At 34.8% G+C, this 22821-nt stretch overlaps 1 protein-coding gene across 20 annotated transcripts in view; it reads right to left on the bottom strand.

Moving 5' to 3' along the window:
• The window catches only part of FER (FER tyrosine kinase), a 160468-nt gene that overhangs the window by 26708 nt on the left and 110939 nt on the right, over positions 1 to 22821 (bottom strand). For 19 of the 20 annotated variants that reach the window (XR_010353706.1, XR_010353707.1, XM_064404888.1 and 16 more), the window contains one exon: positions 9258 to 9381. Coding sequence is in view for 17 of the 20 variants with exons in the window: in XM_064404888.1 (XP_064260958.1) it covers positions 9258 to 9381 (124 nt within the window). In the remaining 3 variants the exon portion in view is untranslated. Of the gene's footprint in view, positions 1 to 972; positions 1072 to 9257; positions 9382 to 22821 lie in introns of all 20 variants that reach the window. The other variant, XR_010353708.1, reaches the window with a different exon arrangement.

Consider the following 22821-nt stretch of genomic DNA (forward strand, 5'->3'; position numbering starts at 1 on the left):
GAAGAGCTATGTGACTTTATGGTCAGCACTATAGCTTCCACAAACACTAACAGCACGTTATTTTTATCTTAATTTCAATAGCCTGTAACTTTCATTTTTTTCCTTTTTGCTTTTTAATTAGAGAGAGCTTGTTGCTTTCATGCAGTGAGTAGACTTACTATACTAAAAATGTTATTCAAATTATTTTACTGAGTAATACTTGTAGATGCCTAATATTTATCACCAAGGAAGTGATACTGCAGTAAATAAAAACAAATACAGTACAATAACATTACACTCAAAATGTTAGTTTGTTAAACAGAATGAGAGAGTCTAAGAAAATTTGCTTTAAATTTTTTCAGCCTTATTTCCTTTATTCCTAGCAAAGGTTACTCATTTTTTAGTAGTAAGCTTTCTGTATCAGGGATATCTCATGAGAAATAGACTAATTCAACTCCAATGGCAAGAAATAAATATTTTTCATACTATGCAACTTCTGTGACAAGAAAAAAAATCTGAATCTCCTCCTCTGACATTTCCTACAGATTGTTTACAACCTGAGAATTTATTCTGATATAAGCCTTTTTATAATTAGCTTTTAATATTTAATGTTTCTCCTCACCATCTATGAATACTAACTATTTAGTAACTATTCAATAGTTACTAAATTCTAATAATTTCATTTTGGTTTTACACAGAGCAACTGCCTCCTCAGAAAAAAATAGATGCACTTCTAAAACAAGAGATCATGTAACAATATATTCATCACATACAATGTTTTGTTACAGTATCTGGCAATATTTTGAACTTTGTGTTGGTTTTTTGGATTCTCTGATGATTCCTGAAACCCAAATAGGAATTCAGCATGGCAGAAAGACCAGACCATTATCTGATAATTCAGGGAACAGTTTTATTGCTTTTCACTTAAACATGTAACAGCAGAAGTATCAGCTAGTAAGTAATACAACCTTACCTAAACAATATGTACTTTACCTATGCAATAAGAAGAACAAAAATATTTTCTTCTTAACAAATTTTCCTTTCGCATATTTTTTCCCTCACTCACTATCTTATCCAGTTGTGCAGTAAAATCTAGAAGGGCGGGAACAACATAAAGGAAAGGTGTGAAATCTCAGAAGGAAAAGCGCTGGAGAAACAGAAGGCAAAGGAACTTCAAAAAGTTTAGGGTTTAGGGTAATTTTTCTTAAAAATATTATCCTTAAAATGGTACATTTCTGCCCCTTTATATTTGTACACAACATATGCCCCTTAGCACGGATTTTTCATGCTCTTCTTTGTGAGACTAAGACGTCAGGTCACAAATAAGTTATACATAAACGCTCAATATTCCTTAAAAATATGAAAGCCAGATGACCAGAATGAAGAATCTGCCTTCTAATGGTAAATAACCAACCTCTAATTGCTAACTGACAGGTGAAATGTACAAAACAGAAAGAAAAAATAGAAGTCATTATAAATTTCTAGCTATTGTGGAAAGTAATAGATTTTCAGCTTCCCTTGTATTAGCAGTTATCAGTGAATTCTATCACCGCATATATCTGAATTTTTACAGCTTACTGACAATATTGACACTATATTTTTAAGTACCTAGGTCTACAAAATAATTCTGCAATAACATGCCACCAATTTAACTATTACTATCTTTAAGTCTATGTGACATTTTAAATCACCATCCTAGTAAAACTGGAATACTGAAAGTTCAGAGGTCTGAAATAACTGGATATTTTCCCCGTTTTATGGAGAACACACAAAAGATGATACTTACGCACATACTGAATAGGGACCACTACGCAAACTTCGCAATAAAATGAAAATATCTGCCTTATTGAATATTTTAATATACATTTGAAAACATTAATATAAAGAACCATGCTTAACTGATCATACTGGATTATTCTTGATGCCATTCAGCTGATATACAGGCTGTGTTATCTTTAGACATAAAATGGAAGCTAAAGGAAATGTCAATTAGACAAAAATAAAGATGAAACATTCTAACAGCCTTTTCAAAAGAAAATACAAACATAGAAAGAAAAAGGTAATTTCCCTTTATTTATTTAATATGAAAAAATGTCCATTTGCCATTTGAAGCTAAGGAACAGCATAATCTAATGTGGCCTCTGGAAACATTAACTATTAATATTAGCCCCAGAATGACCACAGTTGAACAAGAACTTTGTTTTCCACTAGTATGAATAGATGCCTTATTTTTTAATATTTTAAAAGAAGAGTAGTAAGTAGTAGAGATAAATAGTACTGGAAAATCCCCATGGCAAATAAAACCTGTCCTAATAGCAGCTGAATAAACGACCATGTTATTCCTAAAGAGGAAAAAAAACAGGAACCACAGATTCCAGTTCTATCATTAATGTAACAATCATTACGTTAATGTAATACTTTATGTAGTCTACTGCATGTTTATTTAACATGGTAACACGAAAGAGCCACAACTGTAATATGTATTTCCTGTACATTGTCACCACTAACTCCTCTGGTAACAGGACTACCTTGAGCATAGATCAGGAAGATAAGAAAGATAGCATGGTCTTCGGGAGACATAATGAGGTGGGGATTTACAATAAACAAAAACTTTCTTATATCACACTCTGACCATCCAAACCCACACATGTTACTCTAATTACAAGCCTTGTGCCGCTATGGCAAAGCTCAATCTGTGATGCCTAGTTTGCTTTTAACATAGCCTGGGGTGAATTTCAAATAAAGCACACAAGGGGAAGCAGTATCAACCAGCAGAACAATTGCACAGCGTCCACAAGGAAAAAACTGTATTTCTGTTCCTTTTAAATTCTTTTGTTACCAGCCATGTCAAAATTCAATAGCTTAGGGATACAGATAATAGATTAGAAGAAAGTTCAATTTTTATTCAGAGGCAACTCTTCACCATAGCTCACAGGCACTTCCATTACAATCTACTTTGAATTCAATATTCACTCTGATTTATTATAATAAGTTTAAAGTATACAATATTCATGGGCTTAGATACTCATGTTTGCTGGTTTGTTGTTTTTTTTCTCTAATGCTTTCAGAATAGATTCATTCAAGCTCACTAAAGAAAAAAATAATCACTCTGCTCAAATAAGATCTCAGACAACCAGAAGAACTAATTCAGAACTGATCCAAATTTAATTGTAAATGTAGTTCCCTAGGATCAAACCATACTTACCAATGTGACTGCAGGAAAAAAAAAAGAGGCAGACATCTCTTAAAAATCTATTCTTAAAAGCTGAAACCTGGTATATAATACTCTATAATCTGTTCCTAAATGGAAAGCTTAGAGAAATCCAGCAGTGTTCAGCTGCCTTTCCTGGATGACAGCAGTTGGTGTGCCCTATATTAGTTATTTTAGGTTTGGAAACACCTCATTTTGAGTGAAAACTTTGACAAATAATTTCCTGCCACATTTGAAAGCAGTGACACATTTGTTTTTGCCAATATTATGGTCTGAAATGCAGTTTTAACAGCCACTGATGAAACAAGGATCATGGCAGACCAAGCGCCCCAACAGCATCCATACAGTACTGGCATTAATATGCTGAGAGGTGAGCAGCACCTCTGTTCTGGAAACAGTGCTTCCTTTATTTGTTTAGCAACAGCTGTGAGTCCCAAGAGCAGCTCTCTGAACTCAGTTTTTTTTGGAAAGAGTAGGCAGACAGATCCTTTTTTACCCACAACAGAACCATGACAAGGAAGGTTTTTTTAATCTTATGGTTCTTTCATTAGTACATTTATGACCAACAGAACAAATAAAAAACAATAACATGTATAAAACTGGCAATGCTTTAATTGCACAGTATCTTTATAATCTAATAAAGTTAGTGGAAATACTCATTTTGGTGAAAAATCTTTACTGGTTAAAAGGCATGCATAAAGCATGCCTATATTAAGAAATAAAAGCTCAACACATGGTAATGTGCCAATCAAATTAAAAGTTTGATTAAAAATTATTTTATAAACATGGCAGAGTAAATTTTAGTGGATTTTTTTAAAACTAACAATATATCTTACAGAAAGTGGCCTGTAGAAAGTAACAGTTCTTCATCAAAGTTTCCATTTGTTTTTATCTTTAGAGAGAATAGAAATATTTCTAATATTTATATTGGGAAAAAATGCTTTGAAACCATTTTATATTAAGCAGAGACATCGTCTTACAAAAACGGATCAAAACTATGATTGTTCACTACATTTATAGGGTGTTTTAAGTGTAGCACTCACCATAATTCTCTCAAAGACTTATTAATTGAAGCATGATCAACAGATATTATCAATACAGTAGTACATACTTTTTCATTCAGTCATAAATAAATTTTCTATGAAAGAAAGCTACAGCAATCTCAGATCATTGTTTTATACATGTAATTCTGAAGGGATCATAAAAAGATAATTAATAATGGCAAATTAATCCTTGCAATAAACCTTAGAGAGTTGAGGTGGTTTACCACCAAAATGTTGCCTTTCTTTGTAAGCCATACACTAGCAGAGAAAATTACAGAAATTGCAATAAAGTCCTCAGGCATTGCAATTGGCTGGGAGGAAATGCAATATTCAGAGAAACAAGTGCCCAAGCTGCTGCAGAACAGAACCAAAGCTGTCATTCCAAGGAGCACAGGGTTGTGTGGAGCCTCCCAAGGGCACGCACAGAGACGTTTTAGCTACTGTCTTCCACGGGATTTAAGTAGAGAAATCAAGCAGACATGTTTTTTTCTCCTCCTTAGGAAGGAGACCTGTTGCATTTTGGAGCTAAACTGTCACTCTCCTGCTCCCAGGAGGCTCCAATCCCTCGTGAAACACACAGAACTGAGCAGCACCTTTGCTAAACTGAAAAGGATCACTTTTCATCCTCTTCATGGTAGCTGAACTGTTGTTCCAGGCAGAAACAGAAGATTCACAGGAAATGAAAGACCTCTTGACTATTTATTATAGTTCTTAAGTTCACGGTTATGAAAGGGTTCTGACACTCTTTTTCCAAAATTCTATACATTAGCAGTTACCAGACTTGAGAGGGGAAAAAAGCTCTCATAGCAGAGCAGTAGATTAGTAGCAGGGAAGCAAGAATGTTCCTAGCAATTTATATGTAGATAAATTAAATTATACATATCTAATGAAAAGTGTAGAAATCCTGAATTAATATCCACAGGGTCAGGATTTCATAACATGGAAGTAAACCAGATTTAACACAACACAGGGTTTTTCACAGGTACAAAACCAAGGCAAACAGAAGCAGTAGCAATATAACTAAAAACAGAAGAACTAGACTAGAGAACATAATCTTCTCACCAACTAACGCATCTTTAATTCACAATACAGGAGACTTCCAGAAGATAAATTCATTGACTGAAAGGAAAATTTGACACTGAATGCAAGGAACTTGGACCCTGTTTCCTCACACTCATAGTGCATCTACTGCAAATAAGTCAACCTCATCTTGTAGAAGACATCTCTCTACATCCAATAAAGTCCAACAGAAATTGTAGCTTCCCTCCTATAGCCCCCAAGACTGCTTTGAAAATTAAACATGAATTATGGACAAATGAAATCACCACATGCAAATCAAGTGCCAGAAAAGAAGGCCACTCCCAAATGCTTATTAAGACAACTCAAATTATCACATTTTCAACCTTGTCTTCTGTTTCTAATTAACAGAAAAATTGAACTATCTAAACAATAGCATATGGTAAAAATGAAAGCAAGAAACAATTCTTCAACCTCATGTTAATTAAATGGAGATTAAATTACTACATTCTTCTGTGGATGTTCAACCACTCTTTTTATTTTTTCAATAACATCTTTTCTGGCAGCTTTTTGTCCCAATGAAAGTGCAGTCATCTCTGTTCTTTAAAGAGACAGAGCAAAGAACAAGTGATATCTGGATGCTAGAGAAAATGCAAATATAGATCAAATAATCACTCAATAACCACTTACATGCCAATGTAAGCATTTTCACCTACTGAAATGGCTAACACATAAAAATTGGAAAACAAACAGCACATTAGTTGTGGCACTATCCCAACTATTGAAAGGGTAAGTTAAAGCGTAATTCAGACAATAATTTCCGAAATCCAATACAAATTTGGGTAGAATTTTAAAATATAAAGGCTATGTGTAGCTACTGCAGTTACAACTAAAGAGCAGCATCAAAAATAATGCGAATAAATTGATGAGTAGCCCTAATTTCCTTTAGCAGGTAGCCAAATATGCCTGGTACTAAATTAGTCACCTAAACTGCTAAAAATATATATGCAGGATTCTGAAAAAATCCTTAAATAAAAGGACCTAAATTGAATACTGCAGAAAGACAACAGCAAAGCAAACCAATTTCATTTTACTGCAATCTATATGACAGAAAATATTTCTAACTATACATTACTGACCTTTAAGCAATATTAATCAATGCCTATGGACCTTTAAACAAATGAAAAAAGTAAGGTTTTTTTAACCACTGCTAAGTCCATTAGTTAATTTTCTCTAGCTAATTTTCTCACCTCTTTTTTACCCAAGAACCACTTTCAGTAGATGAACTTTCTGACAAAAAAAGAACAAGTTTAACGTTCATTCAGAAAATCACCAGTCTTTTTACAGTGTTAAAGCTTCTTCCTGCTATGAATTAAATTGTTCCATTCCCATTACCTCCTGTCAACATTAAAGTTGCACATGACTAATCTGTCCTACCTGACCTAAAGAGGAGGCAGCAAAGGCTCCCAGATTCCTTGTACAGACCATGAAGCCACATGGCTGGACTTCTAGTGCTTGGGAAATTCCAGTGGGCTTCTGAGTTAGAACACCCAAGAACTTGCTCAGGGAGCACAACACATCTTGACTTTTCCCTGCTTTTCTGGGTTCCCGTGGCAGACAGGGGTTCTAGACTGACGCACCTCCAGTCACTCCCCAGGGTGCCCACAAATCCTGGATCGGTACTCAAACAGGGAACAGACCTAGCAAAATTCTTTGTATGCTAAGCCTACCAAATTGCAGTTTAGCCATTGGTCAAACACATTTTAAAACTTCATGAGCTACTTCCCCAGAGTAAGCATTTGTAATCAACCTGTGTTAGTAACTAAAAATAAAACCAGCCAACACAAATTCCTTTATTGTTACTGCAAAAATCACTAAACTTGGTTGGTTGTTCGACCAATTCTGAAATTTTCATTAGGTTTACCTATTAAATTTAGAAGAATTAACTCACAAATAAAGTAAGCATATGCTATGACTAACCACAAAAAACAAAAAAGAATGTTGTATACCAAAGAAAATAAGACTGGTAAACTAATACTGGAAATGCGTATTTTGATTTATAAACCTGTGTGCTTCATAAAAGTAAGGACTTCTGAACACATGGTTTGCTTGTTTGGTTACACTAAAACTCTATTCTTATTCAGAATAGGTTACCTAAAAATTCTGATTTTTCCTTTAGGAAAGTGCTAGCTCTGTATGATAACCTTCTGTGACAATCTGTGATAACCAACAAATTTCATTAATATTTTAGAAGTTAAAAAGTAAACAAGGGGGAAGAAGTTCTTTTCTCCTTGCACTACAGTAGGTGTAACCCAGCTGTGTGCATTGGCAAGTCTATGGCACTAACAAAATGTCAGATTTCATCTCTTTTTCCTGACTTGGGAACTACATGACACATTTGTATTCAGAGTTCCAACTGAAAACTATGAAAAACTAAAATCTTAATATGATAAGACAACACTCCACATATCTTCTCTCTGAAACACATTCGCTAGATCACTATTAGCTTTGTAAACAGATTTTAGGAATAGCAGTTCCTATTCACCAACCAGCAGAGCAAATTTCTAGAGATACAGTGAAGCCACATTGTCATCTACAGCTACGAGAATAGTTCTATTTCACACATCTCTGCAGGCATACTCTTTTTCCAGTGTTAAAAATGAAGAAAAATAATAAAGCTATTTATATTTTAGGCAGCACAATACCATTTAATGAATAAATATTGCAATTTTTTTCAGTAATTGCCATAACAAACTTCAGTTATCCAGTTACTCTTTTTATCTTTGCTTTAATTAACTAAGAACACAAGAGCTTAAACAGCCACTTCAGATTTAACACTGATCTGAGTGTTACAGGAATTATTAAGCACTGCAGCATTTATGAGACTAGTGTAAATAACTAATGCTGTTACTTGCTCTGATTTTTATGCCATTATATTCTTGAAAAGCAGAGCCAGGTTGAAACACATTCTGTCATGACAGAATGCTTACAATCTCTTTCTTGGATTTCCCTAAGGGAATATTACATAGTTTTAGATAATGAGTTAGGATTTTTTTTCTCTCACTGTTTCTTATACATCATGAACTTGCAGAATTGTTTTGATTAACCTGACGTGCAGGATTGCAACTGACCCATTCACTGCTGATGAAAATCTAAGAGAAATGCCACTCAGGTCTCTGATAAGAGCATTCAGCAGATAGGTGTTAAATCCTAAATGAACTGATTATGTAAATGAGGTGTCACACAGCTCATCTACAGATGTTCCACAAAGTGTAAGACATCAACATGAGAAATGAAAACTTGTTCTCCATAATTTTTCTGTGAAATAGATCATCATCATGCTTACATCTCGTATTTCAGCTACAGCATTAAGCAGGGTATATATTGTGCTATACTGAGAGAACAAAACAGGTGGAAACTAATTCCATCCCCTTTCATACAAATGGAGTATAAACAGCAATGGCAGAGTCAAACCGGAGAAGAAACAAGAAAAAGGAATGGTATGAACAGAAATAAGAAACTCCAACAGCATAATGCTCCATAATCTTCCATATTTCAGAGAGAGCAGTTCAGGCAATTAATATTTTAATATACAGAATTTTAGCTCTTAATACTTAAAATATTAATTTAATACCTTAACTTCTCTGTTGGCCCAGCGAATACCTGTAAATTTCAGACGTGACATAAGCGTCACAGACTGCTTCTTACTTTGATTCATTCTCACTGTATCAATCAGGCTCCTTACAATGTATATCATTATGGTGAAAAAGAATTTTTAACTTCTATTAGTAGCACCAAACTATAGACATCAAATAATATAGCACTTATTTGTTACCCAAATTAGTATTTTTGAATTAGACAAGCAATAATGACCAACTCATCAGAAAAAATATATTTTTTTGAAATCATAGAGTTCACTTCTGTAATAGTAAACACCATACACCTTTAAATATTTGCATTTCTACTGAGCAAAGGAGCAATAATGAGAAAAAAAAAATCTTCCTTACCTATGTATACAGTTTTTAGATTCAAGATATGCCATACCAGAGGCAGCATCTAATGAAAATTTCACCAGCTGTTTGGTTTTCAGCTCATCCTTCTTTTTTCTTAGGAATGACAGGAAATCACCTCCTAAAAAATCAGACATATGGACAGTGAGACACACTTATAGGATATTCACATTTATCTCTCATTACGGATGCAAGGCCAAACAAAATGCAGGTTATTAGCTGTTCTCCTTATCCCAAGTTTGAGGCTAGTTCAAGAACAAGGAAGAAACTCATCTTTCAAAAATATGTTTTCTCTTAAATACTAGGTGCTTGAAAGTGAAAATTGCACAGCATGCTTTTGATACACCTAGTCTTCACTAGTGTACATTTAATACAGACTCACAAACTGTTGACAAAAAAACTGATAATCTATGTTACATATTCTTCTCTAATTACAGAACTACTAATTGTGAATAAAGAGATTAGGTCCTCTTAGCTACATGAAAGTAATTACTTTTTAATTGATCATTTGCAGTGATGTTTCTCTAATTCTACACTGATGTGTTGGAGGAGTAACAAAGCATTTTCTTCTTGGACTTTTGACCACGGCAAGTGGAAGGTGAACAGTTATTACTCTGCCTTCAAAAGAGCAAAGCCACTGTCCTCTTGTCTGAGAAATAGGAAAGGTCATGGTGGAGAATTTACAAAAAGAAAACTGTGTTAGCAAAAAAATTCTGAAAAACTGATTTAGGACAAAGGTAACCTGAAAGAATATTATACCAACAGTGTGAAGCCATGTTCTAACTGATATAAATGTATTAAAAGACTTTTCCAAAATACATTTTATTATTTAAGGCAAAGAAAAAAAAATATTTTATATTTTAAGGCAAAGACAAAAAAAATCACAGCAGACCATTTAATACTACACAATTCTTTGATAGTGAATAGCCAGTCATTGCCCCAGTATTTGTTTCTGTTCATTAGGACTGAGCTATTAGAATTTGTTCTTACAATCTGTTACACGATTTTATATATTGCCTTTTCTTAGAAATAGGAAATGATGGTATTATATTAAAAGTTTCATATGTGATTTCTTTTAAGAGGCTATCTATATTTATATTTCATTGTGTAAGAAATAAAGTGAGACAAAATTAAAGAAAATGTCAGATGTTATGAAGTGCAACTGTAATGTCTTCAGGCATTACGTTGGATCAGCCCTTTACTCCCAGACTGGGTGACACACAGATGGGAGAGCAAGAGATGACTGGATTGCCTTAATTCTAAAGCTAATCTGAACCATCCTATAGTGACTTTCAAAAGACAGTGAAAAGGACAGATGACTACTGCAAACTGGACTTGGCAATAATACCTTTCATTTAATCTGAGAGGTTACTGACATAGTCCAGTAACTGGTAAAAAGTAGGTATTGCCAGTGGAAAATAAGATAAACACTCCAATAAATAATGTGTCATTTCTTGTACATGTAAACAGAATTATTCTAGTTACAGCAGACAGCTAAAAAAAAACTTTTAAGTAACTCACTCCTCCAAGACACACACAACAAGCTGACAAAAATTTTGTTATTTATGTGCTGAGACCTTGCTACTCTCTACACAGGAGTCATCTTTGAATGAGAAAGTATGACTACAAGCCTCTATGAATATGAAGTCTTCCCCTCTTTACAAACCATGGCATTACTTGAATAAGAGCAGTAAATCAAGGCAGCTTATAAAAATGCATTTAAGACGTTAAAGACATTTAAGGTCTTAAAAAACACTCTACTGTCAATCAACCAATGTTTCAATATTGAAGATTAAGAATTGCTAGCAACTTCATTTATGAAGAACTGAAAAGACAGATAAGCTCAGTGATATTCTGGGAAAATAAAATAGATAAAAGACCAAACAAACAAAAAAGGACAAAACCCAAAAAAGAAAAAAAAACCACACAGAAACAAATTCCCTCAAAATCTTGCAAAAATTCTCTATTTAAAAAAACTTGCTATAACAACATCAGCGTAAACTATAATTGTCACAATTCATATAAATTCTTCGTATAAATAAGTTAATGCTCTCCACAATCAACAGTGAAACTATCTGTTCTCAAGTAACAACAAGAAGGAAACTTAAACTTTAAACAAAAGAAAACCCAACCATATCCATTAAAATTTTTAAAAATAATACATGTTATAAATTAGTTTCCAATATGCTCAGGCAATCACACTAATATCCCAATTTTCAACAACTTGTTTCTGAATGATATTAAAAGCTGCTCAGTTCCTAACATGAGAACATGTCAAACTCACAAAACACAAGCCCATTACATGCCAGTGAAATTCACGACCATCAGAAAGTGATTTTCAGAGTGTGGCATGCAGTGTATGAAATTCTAGAGTTTCCAGGAAAAACAGCACCATACTTCAAGCTGTATACAGTGTACTAAATGCCTATCACCAAATTTTAATTACATTACTTTAATCAGTCGCAGGGTTTTCATGTTCTGTTTTGCTGTATGTGTCCTTGCATAGAAATGGCAAAAACATCTTCTAAATATTCTGTTTAATATTAATTTAAAAGCAGTGTTAGTAGCACTAACTAAAAGAGCCAAGTAACACCCATCTCACTCTGTACAATATATGTAATGTTTAGGGTAAATCTGATTATCCTCATCATTGTGATACTAAAATAGGCTTAAGTGTCTGTCTTTTAAGTAACAGGGTTACTCCTCAGTAAATTCTGACTTTTAGTGTGGTCAATGTTCCAACTATTCATCTTCACAGCAAAGCATCCACATGAATATCTCCGAGGCTGAATTGAAAGTATTTCTCTACAAACTCTTCAGTGCAGAACAGTGGTTAGGTAACATCTTTATGTACTTTTAAAAATAAGTTTTAATATGAAAGCCCTAATTCAGTATTTGCAGCATGTATTGTCAGAGCATTATTTCCAATTTAATAGCTGTTGACAAAAATGAAATAAACAGACCAATGAGACTAGGAAGACTACACAATAGTAAGCAACGATTTCTCTTTTATATGTAATTTCCATTGTATTCTGCACAGCTACCTGTTATTCCAGTAAATGGCCCACAACACCATTAGAAAATGAGGTACACTTTAACAGTGTTAAGAATTATAAAAAAAATTACACCATTATATATATATTATCACCTAGCAGAGATGGATTGCCTGTTTTTGGTTTACAGGAGGATAAATAACAGCACTGGAGTCCCTTCCTAGTACAACATAATTATTTTACTAAGTAGAGGACAAAATGAAATTCATAAGCAGAAGCTCCATGTGAGCAGCCTGTTATAACTGGGTTTCTGAACACAGCCCTTCATGTATTTTTCTGTGAATGGGAACTATTTCTTATTACATGCTGGAATTCTGCGAGTGTGAAAATACCACGCATCAGCATTTCCTAGTGTTGGCTGTGCTTTACAGCACAAACTTCTTGTTGTACAATAAGTGGCATATGGTAATAGAACAGTTCACTCCTCTGCACGCAAAAAAGCAAGCTGGTGCTTTGGAAGAGGAAAAAAAACAAACCCTGTCATCTAAGAGAAGAAACCAAGAAACAACAATGAAAAATGTTAAATAGGTTTATGAAGTATTAAGTTATGGTAATCTCTGATTTGACTGGCATTTATAATCAACTATGACCACATATTTCAGAGTTTTCCTGAGCCAGTGTCCACAGTGACACCTACCTACTTGCTCTAGGCACTCTTGGCATCATTCTGACAACCATTCTGACACTGAACACAACTAAAATATGTTTTGAAATGATGATGGGAAATCTCCCACTGAATTGGTATATAGATATACATTGTTTATATATTGTATCTCTATCTAGTACCCTAATAACATTATAAATAATTATACAAATATTAATAAATGTTCTGTACAATACCAATTATTACAAATTATAGGAAGTTATATGTATTCTTATTCACATATAAATTTCAATAAAGTGGGGGAATTTCCTTTGTTAAACAGCCTTTTTAACTATGTTTGTTTAAAGTGGTTGCTTAATTCTTCTTATATTTATACACATATTCATCATGCAGATGCATCTTGCTTGTGGCCACATGTCCTAAAGGTCACCTAACCCAAGGGAGCTTTAGAACTCAGCATTCCTAATTGCTTTATGGGCCATTGCAATATTACTGAAATTACCTTTATCTGCATCTCTAAGTATTTATAAATTTGAGAATTTAAATGGTCAGTATTCCAAGTAGACTTAAAGCAATTTAGAATTTCCTTTATTGACCAGTATCTTAATCCTATATACATGGGATCAAAAACACATGCCCAAATGGAGTTACTTCTATGAATTTAAAATAGTAAAAATGCATCTCTAGGGAATTCTAAGAGATATATTTTTAAAGTATGTAAGAAGCAATTTGACAAACTATTTAAAGTAGAAGGGTTTAAAAATGATAAAACACATTTTCAATAAAGTACTAGCCTTCACACTTCAATTAATGCATCACTTGTGTGCCATGCAGTACTTACACCCTTTTTTTGTTCTTTTATATATGTAGTAACAGAAACTGTAAATAAACCCAAGGTTTATTTTTTCTAACTGCATACAGAGTACTATTGTGAAATTCAGTTAAAACTTTGTTCTTCCTGTAAAGCAAAGCAAATAGAAGTTGTTATGACAATGCCAAGTGCTGCCAATGTATTATTAACAATGGTAGTAATGAAGTATGAGTAGAAATATCTGTATGTTAAAACAAAATATGAAGAAAGAAAAAATAAATTAAACCAATAGTGTACACTGAGAGCCAAGGACAGGAGCAGCAACAGCAAAGAAGTAAAGAGAAGAGAAAATGTGGCTTGTACCAGAACTGTGCTGTGGATGGCTTTTTAGCAGACAACCTGTGATGAGATCAGAACAGAGATGACTCATGAGCACAAAATAACTGCACTGTGATAAAATGAAGATGAGAAGAAGGTTACAACACATTTATGCATGCTATTTCACTTCCTTTCAACTGGATGACAGACCACAGACATATGATTATCAAAATAAAGGAAATATTGACAATGCTCAGCAGTCCTGCTTTAGATTTCAGGTGGATCAAATAAGGTAGAACATGAACTCAATATCCTATGTGATGTACATGCCTGTCCAAAACAGAGTCTGCCATCACCTGTCAAGAAGAAACCAGAAATCATAGTGAGGCATCCAAAGCTAGCATCCCTTGTCTTCTGTGCTGCCAAAACAACACTACCCAGACTACTTGGATTCTTTATGTTTTAGTATTGTGGCTGTAAGGATACCCACTGTGAGTGTAGAGATAAAACCTACTTCAGAAGCTACCTGAAAGGAAGACCTCCCCAGGAGGTCTTCCATTCTTCAATAAATAATTCCTGTAAACTGATTATGCTCAATAATCCATAATCAAAGGCCTTGAAAAGTACTGCAGATTACAGAGACATGATAACTGATGTGAAACAGAATGTACCTGAAGAACAGAAGATTTTTTTAATCTAAAGAAAAACTATGAACATTTTTTAAATGTAGACACATTAAATAGCTACTATAGTAAAAACTGCTCTAGGAAAAGTTGAAAAAAAGGGTGAATAACAACAAATAACACGAAAGAAGTCGAATACAGAAGTTTTTGCAACTACCAAAACACTTCACTATTTTTTTATGTTTGATTGTTTTTATTCAGTTTCAAAAATGGATTTTCTAGTTTAATCTACTTGCTGATTTGATTTTGTAGAATATTGGTAAAAAATATAGTAACAGCAAAGCCTAGACCATGTGAAGAGATAAAAATTCAACTATAGCCTGAAGTGCTACTATAAATGAGACCAGAGCTTTGGTCCTGTTTCACTAAACAGTAGCTCTGAGACAAAAGGAATTTTTAATCACCACCTACAAAGGAATCTGACTTTTCTTAATAATCTGGAATCCATGAAGCAAAGAGGGAGGAAGAGACACAGGAGCACCACAGGGTTATGAGCAAGGCAAGGAAGAAGAATCAGGGTCTGTGTGTGTACTGCAGGAGGCCTGGTGAGGAGAGGGAAAAGTTAGACACATGGAGAGAAGGAATCTATTGGAGGTGTCTGGCTCTCTGAGTGAAATGCCCAACAACAGGAGATGGCACAGGCAGAAGCACAGCCAGTTGCAGAGACACAGGGACAAATCAAAAGGGAAGCTGGAAACTTGAGAGGATAAAGTGAGAGAAAAGCTAGACAGGAATCTGTGTGAAGAGAAACTGTAGGGTAGACAGAGGGTGGCTTCACTAACCAGTAATAATGAGAAGATAACGTATTTGACTAGAGAAAAAAAGAAGAACAGAATAGAAAACAAAGCCAGACAATCACTATCACTGCACCTTATCTCTAATTGGAATTTGATGGACCCTTTTTTTGTTGTTGTATTAATTTGACAGTGTACTCAGGATGTGACTGCAAGATAGGACTCAGATCCAAAATCTGCTCACAAAAAGCAGCTGCAGAGGACGTACAACCAATACAACCAACAAGTGAGATCATGCAAAACTTTAATAAAGTTTAAGGGGCTCTCTAAAGAGAAGCAATTAGGAAAAAAATATTAATTATCTCTATAGAAATCTCTGCTTCCAAAAGTAGGAAAGAGAAAAAAAACACCAAAGTAGAAGACACAGCAGCTGAATCACACATTGTGATAGTAAAAGTTCACATATTTCCTAGCATCAATCAGCATTCCTGATAGCTTCTGCCTGTGCCATCTCCTGTGCATAAAATCAGTGGCACTTCAGAGACAGGAGGTCTCATCTAAGGCTCAAGTAAGTCATGATATACATGTACTTCAGCTGCTCTCCTTTATCCAAGAAGATAATTAATTTAGCAAAAAGCTCAAGATAATAGGGATATTGCATTTCATATTAATAAATAAATTATACGTATCTCAGTCTCAGAACTGAATTTTTGGTTAAAAATGGTTTTACTGGCTCCAGTGCAAGTAACAAGAGAAATGCATGAAGTCAGCTGTGATTTGGTGCTATACTCAGAATTACCACTACATGCAGAAAATAAGAGCAGTTCCACAAAAGTAATTTAAGATTTAGTCAATTGTATCAGCTGCCCAGCACTACCTATAATGGACCTGTAGGAACTTGTACATTTTATGCCCTAGAGCCCTCCTTTCCAACAAAAGCCAAAAAGTGAGTCTGGTAGGTCAGGAAGACATCACGCTTTATTTGTATATGTTTCTGACATAACACACCCCATGGACGTTAAAAAGTGCCCTAACATAGAAAATAGCAATGGAAGTCACATTTCAGAAGAAAGAGAGTGAATAAACTAAGCCAGGCCAAAGCCAGCCACAGGTAGGACAGCATGAACAGGGTTCAGAGGTGCCAGGTTTAGTCGTTTTATGAACACTTCCAGGAGTGGTAACTCTGAGTACAGGCACGACAGAAATGGCTGTGCTCTTTCCAGGTGTGCCTGGGAGTCAGGGCACTTCACATCCAGCAGTGCCACATCTGAGCTAATAAAACCTGTTGCCTCTGATTTGTTTCTGAATCAGTGGCACAGGCAATTTGCATCACAAATGATTCAGAACAGACCTCTACAGGTTACCTTGTCCAGCTGCAAAGACAGAACTTATGACCTTGCTGAACTCTCCCTTGGAAGCTGGCTGCACATGTCTGGATATAAGCTGAGTACAGCTGAAACCTAATTCTGACAATCTTCCCACTAGACTACTGGATATATCCATAGCTGTTTACATGTACAGGCATAACTCTACCTCTTTCCAGCTGACAGCATTCAGAACATACCAACATGAGTTAGCTAAAACAACGAACACAAACTCCCTGTCAAGTTTGTTAAAAAGGAAGATGGTTTTTTTAAACCAGGTATCTATTATCAGAAGGAATTCTACAGTGGCATCAGGAAGGCACACTGGTACCCCAGTGAAATGCAATGCATTAGTAGGAGAATGAAAAATGTCCATGAACACATTGGGGAGAGGGGATGAGAATCAGATCAGAGCAGATCTCTGCTAGAAAAGGATAAATATGGTCTTTGGCCACAGAATGGATCAGGAGCCAAGAGACAGCTGCTGGGAAACTGTTTAGAACTGTCTGAAGCAGGTCCTGGGACAGGAATATAATCTAGTTTTCATAATACCATAATATATAATATCCTCATCACGGATCATATTAGCATAATGCATATGCCAGAGGAAGCTATATTAAGACTCAACAGACACTTGAATTGCCTATATATGAATGCCTGACATAGCAGAAATAAAATTATTCCAAAATATTTTTGGGGTTTTAATTTTAACTATGTTGGTTATAAAAATATATATAGGTTTAAATATATAGAAACCCAAAACATAGAAAGCAAGCTACCAACTTGAGATTAAACATTTCAGCTTCGAAAAGGAGCAGGCCACAAAACATGTGACTTCAAGCTTCCATCTACTACCTTGAATCAAGCACTGGAACACACAAAGACGTTTGCATCTACTTTTAATTAGACAAATTTTTCAGATAGAGCTGGTGCAAGCACAATGATAGTGCTTGTTGGGCAGACTCTTTGCTGGAGGGACAGAGGCACCATAGAATAGCTATAAGATAAGATGGTGAAATAGTTGCATGAAGTAGTAACTGCACCACAGGATTCCACATCTATCCTCAAAATGCCCCGTTCCAGAACACATATTTCAGGGACACGCAAAGTTCTTACCTCTAAATTAAAATTCTCCTTTCAGGACTAACTAAGATTCAAGTAAATTGAAATTAACATAAAGAAGGAGAGGAAAAAATGCTGTAGCTTAGGATTGCTTTTTGCATCTTAGAGATTACATTTGATCTTGATTTGTTCTTCCCCTAAAGGAAGAGGAAAAAATACTCATATTTTTAATGGGACTCCTGCAGTTCCTTTTTGATTACATGGGAGATTGAGTGATAAATTATAAGCAAATGAAAATGCAGTTAAATGGTCCTGAGTACTGCAATTAATTAAAATGCATTTTGTCGCCCATGATCACTAAAAGAGAAGTTGGGGCCAGAAAGATAACAGTTAAAAAGGGTAAAAGATAAGGGGATTTTAGTTTCTTTTTTTTCCTGTTTTTTTTTTTTTTCATGAACAGATGTTGAGTTCACTCTGAAAAGAACAGGAAGCAGCCCCTGCTGCAGCCCCTTCAGCATTTTCCTGATAAACCTTCTCCTCGCCCCAACAAAATTCAGCATCCATTTGTCTCAGTTGTCAGTCTGGACTCTGGCAGTATTCCAGGCAGTCTTTTTGATCATCATATAAATTTGCTAAAAATGAGCTGTTATGAAAACTCCTTATGCCCTGTGTGACATAAAGAGACAATGGCAAATAGTTCTTTCACTGTTCTGAATACCAAAGCAGCTCCTCGTAATTATTTTTCTTTCTTCAGTTTTAAGGTCAACAATGCAAGACAAAGCACAGAAATTCCACTGGGACAACAGACACAGAGCAAAGAAAAATTAATAAATTAACACAGAAAATATGAGTATAATGCTCCGTTTTTCAGATTGACTTGGCATTACAGGAAAGTAATATTCTTTCTTGCACAGCACTATAAACTCTTACACAAAGTTCTGCTCTTTTTCATGTGGGAAACAATCCCTAACAAATGATTATCTGCATTAGAAAATTCCAATGGTTGCAAATATGCATCAATTCCCCCTGAAAGCTTTAAGACTCATGTTGCACATTTACTACATCACTTTTCAGTCAGGTCAGTCAAGTGTACATAGGACAATACAAACTCATGGCTCTACACTATCATCAAGCATTTGGCAAGCCTCAACATACGGGGTTTCTTTCCCCAAAATTCATTAGCAATTCTCATTTTAACTTCCTCTATCTTTCTTAGGATAAATTGCGTACTTAAAATGTATCACAACAGATTCAGTTGTATTCAGTTATGAAACAGTGCAGTATTCCTATTTTTAGATCAGAAGATACCAGAAAAAAACTCCACCAAATGAGACCTTTGCAACACACCTTATCAAATCCATCTTAGAGAGCATTTACCTATAAAGCAGTAAAAATTAAGAGGAATATTACAAAGAAAATAACCTCTAGCAACCTATATGATGTTCAGAATCATACAAGACACTAACATGCTGCAACAGTCTGATTTATCTAAGCAGCACTCTTTTTAACAATCCTAATATTTTCAAACTAGAAATAACACTTGTCATAGAGAAAGAGTCATAAGTCATAGAAGAAGAAGAAGGGGAAATCTCTATGCTAAATTCTCCACAAAATGTTTTAATAGAAGGATAATAATTTCCAAGTAGAGTTGTTTTTGCATTTCTTAGTCTACTAAAAACTTCGCAGAAGAAAACCAGGCCACTGTAAAATTCAGGGGGTTTTATTATTACATGATAGTTGAAAAGCAACTACAGCATTGGGCCCTTATAAAGATCCACTCTGTCTATTCTTTTAGTTAGTATTTCAATGTCATTTAGGTAAAAAAGAATAAAATCAATTATTTGTAAGAGTGCCTTAAAGGTTACTGCAAATTTATCCATTATGCAACCACAGAAATTTATAAACCATCTGCTTAGCTAGATTCCCTTTTCATAGATGCTAGCTAGTATAACTTAAGCCTGCAAATCAGGTTCGTGTATAGATCTCAAATTACAAACACATAAAACATTAATAACAAAAATAGTAACAGTTTATTGATTTTTTTTCGATGGCTATCTTGGTAATTTTGGGAAGGTGAGGGGAGGAAAGGCAGGAAAATTTGTTTAGAATTTAAAAAAAAATTATCTCCTAGTAACTTGTAAATTCCTGAATGGTGGTTTTAGGTCACATTTCTTGCATACATGTAACTTTCCATATATACATGAAGGAAATTGCTGCTACATACAATTTAGCTTATGTTAGTATACAACAAAGAACATTTTACTTAATTTATTTCTTCAACAATTAAAAGAATAGCTTATAGAAAGCAATACTAAATCTGAATTCTACAATAAATAAACAGTGCACACATTCTGCTTACGAGATGTTCCTTCCCATTTGCAGAGGAACCTGCAGAAAGAGAAGAGACCTGGCCCTCTAAAAACCCAGCCAATGGCAGGGAGATCAGACACATTTTTCTGTCTGTGCATCCCTTAAAGAGAGATCTATATAACACACACATACAGTACATTAAGACCTTTCCCTAATTTCTTGATAGGTAGATTGTGAAAAGGACCAAGTCTTTCCTTCTGTACTGGACTAATCTATGATGGATTGACACTGGGAGGACATGTACAGTTGGTTCAGTATGGCAAATAGCCAGTGAACAGTAAGTAAAGGATGTTTTTTTCTTACAAGTATGTACTTAGTTGTGTTCAAGGCCAGGTAAGGTGGGGCTCTGAGCAACCTGTTGTAGCAGGAGGTGTCCCCTGCCCATGACAGGGGGGGTTGGAACTGGATGATCTTCAAGGCCCCTTCCAACCCAAACCATTCTATGATTCTGTGATTTGATATATCCATGATATGCTACATTGTTTATTATTTCAGTTAATCCTTCCTACATCACCCATCTTACTATTTCTTTAGCACTATAAAGTGATTAAGTTCTTACTACAAGACATGTCACTTATGTTAACATCCCCTAAGAAAAGAGTTAACTGCAAAGAATAATTGTCTTTGACAACTTTGTTTCTCTGCTACTTGCTGGCAACATTTGGGCTATTTTTGCACGTAACAAAGAATGGACACATAATTAAAGATGCATCTGCAACCCTTCTTTACTGTTTTCATTGATGCCTTTACCCATATGCATGGTTTTTAATCCCATTTGCACCTGCAACAAAGATATGTCTGCACAGCCAGTTCATAACAGAATCACTAACAGAGTAGCACCTCTCTATATATAAAGTGCTAAGTTTCAATATACATTTGTAAGACCTGAATAAATTAAGACTGATTTTAAATCAGAATTTGGAATGCAAAGCAGAATTAGCTGCTATGGAACCACACCACAGGAGTCTCAAAAGACACAGTAGGTGTACAGCCTATGTGTATTTGGGATATAAAAATGGCAGGAAATTTGGAAACAGTCAGAAGTCAGAAAACACAGGAAAAATCCATTGTTTTATGGAGATGCTTCTAATTTTTTCTTCAGGGAAAAAACTGTCAGACATTTATAAATGACATGTGTTCCCAGCCATACATTCACAGAACACAATTTTAAGTTAAAACTTGACATTTTTAATTATTGAACAGAATGTCAGAGTTAAACTGCTTAAGCACCTTCAAGCATAAACACTTTTAAAACAAAACAATGAAGATACTGAGAAAGTTAGTGTCAAGTGGAAGACAAATTTACCACTATCCTGTTCCTCAAAGGGCAGCATTAAATACCAAGTCAGAGCACTATTAACTATCATTTTTTGTAATCTCATCCAAACTTGTCACTAGAAAAAGAGAAAAACAGTAACATCAGAATCACTGCTTCTCTACTCATCTAAGTGATTTGACATTTCTCTGGCATCCTTATGTTTTCTGCTGATATGGTCAGTCTTTTGGTGTGCCAACATGTAAGAGCATGTGGGAAAGTGTGACAGCTTGAAGGCAGACACTTGTTTATCAGGGCTTGCAGGCAGAGCAGCCAGCCCAAGGGGTTTACAGACCATTGAATCAGGGCAACAATTCTCTTTGCAAGAGGCTTCTTTCTGAAGCAAATTCAACCCCTAGAATGTTTGGATAGACTTGAACTGCAAAATAGGCATAAGAATCAGAAGAAAGTTCTCACTCAATTCCTCCTCAATTGCATTAGCCTTTTTCAACAACTTGTACAAGGCTCTGAAAAACCTGAACCAGAATGATGAAGGTGTCAAAAGATCAGGATTTACTTTTATCTTCAGAGATGTCTGGAGAAGCTGATTACTAAAGTACCCCTTAAAACTGAGGACAATGCTTTCAGTTTCCATTTTAATAAAGTTAATTGTGCATACAAATATAACAATCTAGTATAATCTAATTTAATAAAGGCAGAAAACTCCACAAGGTCAAATATTTCATCTGTGCTCTCACTCTACAACCAGTATTCAAGAATTATAAGCAATCTAAGTCTTCCTGAATAAAATGGTTATTAAAGCAGCTTGCTGTATAATTTTGAAGATAAATTCAGTGATATAAAAACCAAATACAGTGTTGCATATTAAGCAGTACTAGAGGCTACCAAACCAACACATTTTCCAGCTGCTGAGAAAATCAACAAAGAGGTAAAATTGCCCAAAAGCTGTTATCATCCCAGTAATTTGAAATTCACTTCAGCCATTGCTGAATAAAATGAACCCAATTCCAAAAATAAATCAAGAGCAACCCTAAAACCAAACAATACATTTTGGTAAAGAAAAAAATGCGTATTAATAAAGGTGACCCAAACAAGAATTATTACAATTGAGACATTACCCAGACATGAAGTTTCTTTAAATACTTATTAATATTCACTAACTAACTCTACTGTTAAAGGAAATAACATTTTATATCTCATTAGAAGAATAATGAAGCTTCTGTTGTCTTTAAAGGCTACAGTAAAAATCTCAACAGATATGTGGAGCTCAACCACTCCAAAGTAGA

The sequence above is a fragment of the Passer domesticus genome, chromosome Z (assembly GCF_036417665.1).
Source record: "Passer domesticus isolate bPasDom1 chromosome Z, bPasDom1.hap1, whole genome shotgun sequence".
NCBI lineage: Eukaryota > Metazoa > Chordata > Aves > Passeriformes > Passeridae > Passer > Passer domesticus.